The sequence below is a fragment of the Rhyacophila brunnea genome, unplaced genomic scaffold (genome assembly GCF_057557595.1).
Source record: "Rhyacophila brunnea isolate RB1 unplaced genomic scaffold, BYU_Rbru_1.0 scaffold_44, whole genome shotgun sequence".
Classification (NCBI taxonomy): Eukaryota; Metazoa; Arthropoda; class Insecta; order Trichoptera; family Rhyacophilidae; genus Rhyacophila; species Rhyacophila brunnea.
Genome location: NW_028233109.1, coordinates 1,245,475 through 1,255,772, shown reverse-complemented (window position 1 = coordinate 1,255,772; position 10,298 = coordinate 1,245,475). Strand labels below are relative to the sequence as shown.

Below are 10,298 nucleotides of genomic sequence, written 5' to 3'. Positions count from 1 at the left end.
GAAGGATTTTTTATTGTTTTTGTTAATTGGATTTGTAGTTAGTTTATCTGCTTTTCTTGCAATCAATCCTTTCACATTCAATTTGAAGATCATATTTAAATAGCAGACAATTCCATTATAGTTACAAAATTTACACAAAACAATATTATACAGCTTTATTAGCAGTAAAAGTATTCTTTATAATTAAATTCTGATCTGAAAATTTAGAAGGAAACCAAAGATTTTGAGAAATGAAAGTTTTGGACAAAAGGTAAAGTGTTTTTATACAGAGAATAAAATATTAGTTTTAATCTTATTATCATGAACTTTTATTATATAATAATTTGTTATATCTTCGCAGTTAAACTTATTAATTCACGTTTTTCTGCTTTTTACGCGCCAATCGTGTTCGAATTCTTCCATTCGATTTTAAACCGATGTTATTTTTTTTATGTTAAAAGATATAGATTTTATTAAAATAAATTTTGAAATTCACTGTCCATGATAAAAAAAATATTGAATCATATTATATAAAATATTTAATCAATTTTAATAATTCATGATACAATCAATGATATATATTAAATAGATATGTTCATATTATGCAACTACTCTTAAATTTTTAGTAATATATGAGTTAGTTTTGTATTTCTTTATTAACCAAGGCAAAATTTAGATGACTATATAGGCCTGGTCATATTTATATATTCTTCCAGTCATATCCTCTATACAATCCGCTTCTATATATCTTTTCCAACATATTAATTCAAGTGTCACCCTTAAATATAATATATCCAGTCAAATTCTCTCAATAACGTTCCTCTATACATCCTTTTTTATCAAGTTTTTATTAATTCAAGTGTCTTCCACAACCATAATATACCTCTTTCATCTTATTCTCATCATGGCTATTCTCTCCATAATCGTAACTTTTTCAAGTGTAATTAATCTAATTATCACCGTCGATCATCTCGTGCTTCATTAAATAACATCCCTTTTACTTTAACTCTATAATAATCTAAAACAATTAAATTATTTCATGTGTTATTTTTATTTCTTTACCTTTTATCACATTGATAGAAAAGTAATAAAAAGTATGGGTAATCTTACTAAAGTTAAAAATGAGAATTTTAGGAAATATGACCATTAGCAAATGACCATGACTAGTCTATATATGTAGAACACAAATAGTACACATGCGTCATAACTTGGGATGGTGTGGTTAAAAATACCATAGGTTGTATATTAAGGAGTTAGGAACCTTAGCTGAAGCATGCGCACAAACAATAGGTTTGAGGAAGACACTTAAACTAATAATTTTGGAACGAAGAAGATGTATATGGTAAGATTATAAATATAACGAGGTAGAAAGAAGTATCAGCCAAATATGTTCTGTTGAGAACTCTGAAGTTTTGCTTGAAGAAGATTAAATAGCTCAAAATCGAATTAACCCATAAATAAATATTCATTGCTCCCTTTTACCCCGATCCAATCAAGCAAATATTTAGGATAGTTCTATGAGCTGTTTATATTTACACACACCACTGTACTTTACATTAAACAACCTCGCTATATTCATCTTCTTCTTTTAAGACTTAATTATTCAAGTGTCATTTTAGACACTATAATATTTGACTTATTGCTTTAAAGTGATAGAGCAATAAAAATTAATAATATATTTATGCCTGGCTATATAGAATTCAATCTTCTATATATATAGTGAATATTATTTTAAAATAAAGAGCATTTAATATTTTTCTATTATATGTACAACCCGATTAGGTATTAATCCGATTATCTATATCGAAAGTTGTTGCTGCTGAAATAAATTTGATTTATTTATATGACCAAAATTTTAGTTTTCTTCTCGTGCACAACTTGGTTGATTTCCCATGCACACTGCGTATTTATATTTTCGGCTACCTTCTCCTCTTCGAAGTTTTCTTCAATACTTCTACTTCTTTCGAGACCTATTAATTCAAGGATATTTCTCAAGCCAAAGATTTTTATATATGCCTAGATCTGGTTCGTGACTAAAAGTTTCTTCTGGTACCTGTTATGATAATCAGCACCCCATCCTGCTTTAAAATAAATGTTTTAAAAATTTTATGTCCCTGGTAATAATTTTGGCATTAAATATTCATCTTTAGCACATAAATAGATTTCAATTTGGTGTAAATTTTACAGATGCGAAATAATATTGTCCAAAAAAACATTTTTTTGCTGCTAAGATCAAAACATGATTAATAAAGAAAGAATTTAAATTAGTTATAAAAGCTATTTTTTTTCTTTGGTTGTTTCTAAATTTTGATACAGCCTGTGAATTTTAAGAAAACATACAGAAAGGCAAGAAATAATTAGTATATTGAGGTTTATAATTAAAAACCAAAATGATTGCATTCAAATGCAACCTTTAATTATCTCAAAGTTAATCTTAATTATTTTTTGAATATCTGAAAGAAACACAGCATAATAATATGTAAATAATTGAATTTTAAGAAACTTTTTTTTTATCAAACTTTGTCTACATATATTTTTGATGGAAAATAAGATATTATAAACGCTGTTTCACTAATGGAATTATTTAGAATACGAACACAAATCTATTTAAATTTTAAGTTGTGATTTTGACGCATAAAAAAAAGATAATTTCTAAGCCTAAATAATTTTTGATAGAAAATAAGATATTATAAACGCTGTTTCACTAATGGAATTATTTAGAATGCATAAAAAAAGACAATTTCTAAGCCTAAAAAATTTTTGACAGAAAATAAGATGTAATAAATGCTGTTTTAGAGATATAATTATTTAGAATACAAACCCAATGGTATTTAAATTTTAAGTTGTGTTCTTGATGCATAAAAAAAGACAATTTCTAAGCCTAAATGATTTTTGTGAGAAAACAAGATGTATAAATGCTGTTTTAGAAATAAAATTATTTAGAATATAAGAAAAAATTCAATTTTAATTTTAAGTTGTGATTTTGACGCATAAAAAAATAAAAGGAAATTTCTTAAGCCCAAAATATTTTTGAGAGAAAATAAAATAATAATAACGCTTTTTAACGAATTTAATTATTTAGAATACAAATATAATGCTATTTTAATTTTGAGCTGTGTCTTTGGAGCATAAAAAAATAAATTGTGATTTCTTAAAGATAAAAAATAAATGGCTTAATATAATATACATAGGATGATTCCTATCTGAAATCTGCTACAAACTTTGAAATAGGATTCTTATCTTCTATATGCGCTAGTTTTTTGATTATTTTGTTTTATTTCTTAAATATGAAGCAAAATTAGTAAGAAATTGTTTCATTTTATTGTATTTGCCCAATCAAATTCATGGTAGTTTATGTAGCCTACAAATTATTATATAAATGAAATTATAATTTATGCTATGTCTTTTTTTCATGCTTAAATTTCAATATTTATTGATGTTTTAATTTTAAAATAATTTACATAGCTTTAACAATTTCATACGCTGATATATAATGTTCAAAGACCCATGATATTTAAAGAAACAATGGAAAATACTTTTTATGAACTGCAAAGACTGATAAAAGAAAATAATCTTCCCGAGTTTCCATCATTCCTACCGCAAGAATGCTATACACAAGATATCATGAATAAATATAAAGAGTTATATTCACATTATATCAAGCTTTTGTTAGATGTTCGAAAAGACGATGAAAACAATTTTAATAAAACAAAAATTTTCGAAGAATGTATTCCATTTATATATAATTTTATATCAATTCCAATTTTCTGCAGCGATACTGAAATTGAAGCAATAGATATTTTGTTAAAGAATGAAGAATTAATTGAAGATGATTTATTTTATGGAATCGGAAAGTCTTATAATTCAAATAATAATACCGATTTTAAATCTGGTAGTGGAAATGATATAAAATTAAATGAAGAAAAGAAGAAAGCTGGCAATAGCAATGTTGATCCAGAAAGTGGAATTGATAACAGTCTTCTTGAAAAAATAAAGAACGAGATTCTCGATAAATCGCCGCAAATTAAATGGGAAGATATTGCGGGCCTCGAGAATGTAAAAAAAAGCATCAATGAAATTGTGGTATGGCCGATTCTCAGACCTGATATTTTTAAAGGTCTTCGAAACCCACCAAAAGGACTTTTATTATTTGGTCCACCCGGAACTGGAAAAACCATGATCGGGAAATGTATTGCTTCTCAATGTAAAGCAACTTTTTTTTCTATATCCGCAAGTTCACTAACATCAAAATGGGTCGGTGAAGGTGAGAAAATGGTTCGTGCACTTTTTTATCTGGCTAGAAAAATGCAACCTAGTGTTGTTTTTATTGACGAAATCGATAGTTTATTAAGTCAAAGAAACGACGGTGAGAATGAAGGCAGCAGACGAATCAAAACGGAATTCTTGGTTCAATTTGATGGCGCGGGAACAAGCATCGAAGATAAAATTCTGGTTATTGGGGCTACAAATAGACCCCATGAAATCGATGAGGCGGCAAGAAGAAGACTTGTTAAAAGAATTTATGTCCCTCTTCCATGTGATAAAGCAAAGGAAATTATGATAAGACATCTTGTAAAAGATTTCGAGACATCGCTGCATGAAAGTGAATACAAAGAAATAGCTGAGATGGCTGAAGGATATTCGGGTTCGGATATTTATAATTTGTGCAGAGAAGCCTCAATGGAACCAATAAGAGAAGTAGATGATATAACAGCCTCGGATTTTAGGGCTAGACCAATAGAAATAAAAGACTTTGTTGGTGCAATGAAGCAAATTCGAAAAAGCGTCTCTGAAAAAGATTTATCGGCTTTTGTTGATTGGAATAAAAATTTTGGATCTGTTTAATAAAAAATTCTTTCTCATAATGGCTAGTCATAATTTTATTGCTCCAAACAGACCCTTTGTTTAAGCAATTTATAAAGATAAGATGATAAAATATATTTAGTGAATCATATTGCGTCATATAATAATTTTAAATGTCACAATCTTATATTTTAATACTTATCTACATCCTTTTATGCCAAATTCTAAGCTTAAAACAAGATACCACGTCAAAATATAAGTTTGAATAAGATAAAATATGGTGAATAAACATTTTATTTCTCAAAATAATGATAAAATATGTTTTTAACTTAATTAACTGGTAATTATTTTCAACAATTTTATTTGAGATGTAAAAATTTTACCTAAAATAACAATATAAAAAACAGTTGATTATGTGAATCCACATTAAGGGCATTGTGAAAATTATAAAATCATCAAATGATGTAACAATAAAAACGATACATAAATGTTATATGCCTTTAATATAAAAAAATCGCATAGCTTTTTTTGAAAATAAATTCGGTTTGCACATTTATTGTGTTGTTTCATGGCACAAATATACGAAATCTAAACTGATAATTTGAAATGATGTAGTGTTCACAGAGAAAAAAACGCGCAATTAGGCTAATCTCCATGGCTTTTCCCGAATTTCGTAAAATAGTAAATTCACGTGATAAAAACGTACCTGCATTTTTTATAGGTTCTTCTGAATGTGGCAAAATTTTTGATTAAAAGAGATTTTCCTCCGTTTATGTATGAATGAAACTTATAAATTTTACAATAAATATCAACTGGTAGATCATGGGTTATAACTAAACATCTTATCTACGAAATAACTACAATTATAGAATGAAAAGACATTAGAAGGAGAATGTTTGCGAGGAAGGTGTCTTTCATCGTAGGAGATATCATAGAGCATAAATAAGAAATCAATATGCAAAAATAAAAAGATTTATTACCATATTTTAATATTTTATAAAGAACAATTACTTCAATTTAAACACAACTCAAATATTCATACCTCAAATTAGAAGATCATGTATAGATATTTTAATTTTTTTGCAGAAGAATATAATTTTCTTTGAATAATGATAAATCGAAATTAAGTTCTACTTATATATTTAAGGACTAATTCACTTACACAAAATATGCCTTTTATGTATCTAACATATATATTTTTCGCATAAATCAAACAAAACATTTTTTGAAGAAAATTTCTTGAAATAAATAGAATGCACTTTATTAGATTCCAAAAATATTAACGATATCATATTACTTTTGGCATATTATAATTCTAAAATGGTAATTATTTAAGAACGATCGTGTGTATTATATATTTATTTGGGTAGATGAGAACTATAATAATATAATAATATACCGAAAATACGCACAGCATATTTGATTATAAAAAATTATTGCATCAGATAGCCAAAAAAAAGCATGCGATGTATCAAGAAATATCTTATTTTTATAAGCCTGAGTAAAATTATAAAAATAATTGCCTATTATAATTAAAAACCCCTTCTCAGCCAGATTTCTACTACCGCATTTTGTTTTCATAGTGTATTGATTGATCTTATTAGATTATACCTTTATATCCAATAAAATTCTGTGCATCAGCTTTTAAAAAAACAGAATTTCTCGTCTTTTAAAGATTTAAATATTTCATTTCATGGTTTTTTTTTGCACAAGATGGCTTCAAAACCTCCACAAATTTTATATTATAGCAGAATTTCAATCTGAAGAAATTACAATGTATTTTTGACAAAAAGGAATTAAATATTTGTGGTACTATGTTTTTATTTTCACTTTAATATATTATAAGATGAAAATTAAGTTGTACGCCAAATTATATTCATTTATATAATTAAAAGTGTTTATTTAGTTCGAATAATGAACCTAGAATACAAATATAAACTATAGAGATTTAAAATATCGCACAAAGAAATAATAACGTAAACAAATCAAATACCGCGGGTTTTAATTCCATATAAAGCGAAAAAAATCAGAAACTGTCAGAATAAAACAAAAGTTTAAATTTTATAGATATATTTGATCAGAATGTCTTTCTAAAAGACTCAATTCTAGACGGTGATAAATAATTTTGAAAAAAATAGTGCGGTGGGATATAGGCCTAAGGAACTAATATCAAATAATTGGTTTACAAAACCCCCCAATAACATTATATTTTCACATTTATAAGAAATTAAACACTTTATAAATAACGTTAACAGTTAAAATATGGCATGGTATGATAATATAAAAAATAACAATTATAATAAAGTTACTTCAATAAAATGTTACTGCATGATTACACCCGAAGGCACAATGAAATCGTAAGAGGTCTTCATTTTCTCCTATAAAGACGATATAACTTCAAGAAAACCAAACAGATCAGAACTTACTCCTACAAGAGATCTGCGAAAACGAAAATGCAGAAATAAAGGTTGATACCTGAATAAAAACAGATACATTAATCAAATAAAATGGTCCTGATATTTTTCTATACGATAAAAAAGAAAATATGATTACACTGATTGGAATACGTATAACTAGCCTTGACGACTTAACTGAAGTTGAGAATGAAAAATATAGGAAGTATGACATCTTGGCGAATGAACTTGGTTAATCTACAAATGTAAAACAAGAATAATACCATGTGTAATGACTTGGGACGAGATAGTTACAAAATTCCATAAAAATATGTTAGGGTGCTAAAAATACCAGACACGTAGAAGCATACATGCAAGCTCTCACACTCTGCAAGACACTTGAACCCATCTCATTTGAAAGAATAAGAGCAGTTGACATAGATAGCACAGGTGTAGGTGTCAAAAAATATATCAAGGAGTTGTGCAATATTCCCAATGGGCTGACCTCGTTCAAATAGATAAAAAGAAACTTAACCGATAAATAAATTAAATAATATCCTTACTTTACGCAAAAAACAATCTATACTTTTTTATGATCAAAAATTATGTTCATATATTAATTTTTAAAAATTTTTATGGCACCAAAAAAACAAAATATCAATCAATTCATATAAGAAAGACACTAAATTTTAATTTGACTTGATTTGATCTAATTTGTTTAGTTCTGATAATATAAACACTTACTTATTCAATGGGTGCTATTACCTAGTTTGTTGAAAATGATTGGATAAATTGACAAACCCCCAATACAATACAATAAATTAGTTAAAGCATTTTATCCACTTAAAGTTAATGATTATATAAAATACACTTGAACTGATCTCATTTGAGGGAAGAAGAGTAGTTGATGAAGATAGATTAGGGGAAGGTGTCAAAAGATGCCTCAGGGAATTATGTAATATTACCAATGGGCTGATTACATCTAATAGATGGAATTGATATGATGAAACTTAATCCATAAGTAAAAAAATAATAGATAAAAATATATAATATTTTGGTAAAATCATTGGAACCTGGTGTGAAAAGGATATTTTATCATAATTGAATGTATAAATTTTATTTCTTAAATATTTATTAGGTCATGTGTGATTACATCACCTTGCCTCTGATATGATAAAAACCATAAAGACCTTCAATCATCAGACCCTTTTGTCTTTCTTAAACTTTCTCTTTTTTAATGTGTAATTCAGCTTGTTATTACATGACTTAACGTTATGATTATAAAATAAAGAATCAGGATCAACAAAATCATGAAATGCGCGATCGTTTGATATTAATAGTCTTTTATAAAGTATAATCATGGCCTTTACATTCATCAATATATATTACTAACCTCTCTAACTACTCTCTTAATGACATTCTCAATGTATTTTTAATTTTATTCAAAAGAAATCTAGCGAATATTTTTAGGTGATCTGCTTGTGCCTACAAATTAAAAGACTCTTGTAGGATCTATTTGTTCCCTTCCTCGATTAAGCTCAATCTTATAGTTAAGAATCTACTTGAAAAATGCCCTAGGTCTTACTATTCTCACTATATTATTGCTATAATACACCGCTATGAGTTCATAGACCTCACTTATTAATTTACCAGTGGATCTTAAATTCATGCCAACAACTTCGCATGTAGTCTTGTCGGTGGTTTTTTGAATGGAAGAACTGAAATTTCTAACAATTTCTTGATGTCGATTAAATTTACTCAACCACATTTCTTTATTAAAATCTTTAGTAATTTAGTATTTATCACAGGATTAATATATACATTTAAAGTTATGACCATTCCAGCCATCTTTTGTAGATTTCATAGCTATGGAAAAACTAGATTTTATACGAAACCACATGACACATATTAATAGATTTAGTAATTTAGTATTTATCACAGGATTAATATATACATTTAAAGTTATGATCATTCCAGCCATCTTTTGTGGATTTCATAGCTATGGAAAAACTAGATTTTATACGAAACCACGTGACACATATTAATAGAGCAGTTTATTATTTCAGAAAGAAAAAATTAGATGTATTTTCGTTTTTGCTTCTAATTACTTAAAAAATTAGACATTTTAAGATGTTTTATAGGTCATTTTAAGCACATTATACAAATGATCTCTTACGAATATTCAGCATATTTTCTGTATTTGAACCAAAATATAGAAAATATCCTTTCAATAACACATTATGCCATGCACAAAAATATGAAAAAATAACAATATTCTGATATAAATAAGCAATCTTTATCATCATTAAACTTTATGAAAAAGATCATTTTTTGATCTTTCTTCACTGAATATCCCATCATTGTGCGAATTTTTTTTATTTCACCCTTCCAAATCCTTATAACCAAATTTTAAACAAGATAATATCAATCTGATAGCTTAAAACAACTTGATCTTGTATTTTAGTCATTTACCGAATGAAAATTTGACAAAAATAGTCTAAAGAGTAAATAGAAGTTTAGATTACAGTAACGGAAAATAGTTTTTCGTGTAATGAAATATTTTATTTGTATTATTTTCCTTTTATCAGCATAAACAGTTTCCTTTTTAGGCATTCCAATAACTTTTTACAAATGATTATTTAGGGATACATTTATAATATTATGCTACAGTGAAAGCCAATTCTTTTGAACTCAAAATTTTCAGTGTCATTTGACTTTTTAGAGGTAGTATGCTTTTTCTATTGATTTATAAAGGTTTTGTTTTCTTCAATTTATACTGCCTAGAATAGCAAATTAAGTATAGTGATTCTAAAGTAGATGATTAAAAACACACACGCTGTAAATTTTTAAATAAAATTTTAGGAAATTAATTTTCCAAATTTTTCGATTTGAAATACATATGATTTAATGGATTATATTTTTTTCTAATAACATTCTCTTTTGAGGATATTCAACAATCATACAATTCAATATTATTGTTTGACCATGAAAAAAGGTCAATTATAGGTTAATTTACAAAAAAACATAAAAACAATCATTAATTCATTATATAAGTTTAATTGTGTTAAAATAAACTGTTTTATAATTTATAAAGCTCTGTTAAGCGATTTATATTGGATTATT

The 10,298-nt window shown here is 26.6% G+C and overlaps 1 protein-coding gene across 1 annotated transcript; it reads left to right on the top strand.

The window, feature by feature from the left end:
* The first annotated feature begins 230 nt into the window (after window positions 1-230).
* On the top strand, window positions 231-4,824 carry LOC147066638 (fidgetin-like protein 1). The gene is made up of 2 exons (XM_085955105.1): window positions 231-250; window positions 3,876-4,824. The coding sequence occupies exons 1-2, from the start codon at window positions 231-233 to the stop codon at window positions 4,822-4,824; spliced, it is 969 nt and encodes a 322-aa protein (XP_085811231.1).
* Window positions 4,825-10,298: the final 5,474 nt, after the last annotated feature.

Coding starts and splice junctions, on each gene's coding strand:
- LOC147066638 (XM_085955105.1), top strand. CDS start 231: ATGAAAGTTTTGGACAAAAG. Junction 251..3,875: donor ATGAAAGTTTTGGACAAAAG/GTAAAGTGTTTT, acceptor TAAATCTGGTAG/TGGAAATGATATAAAATTAA.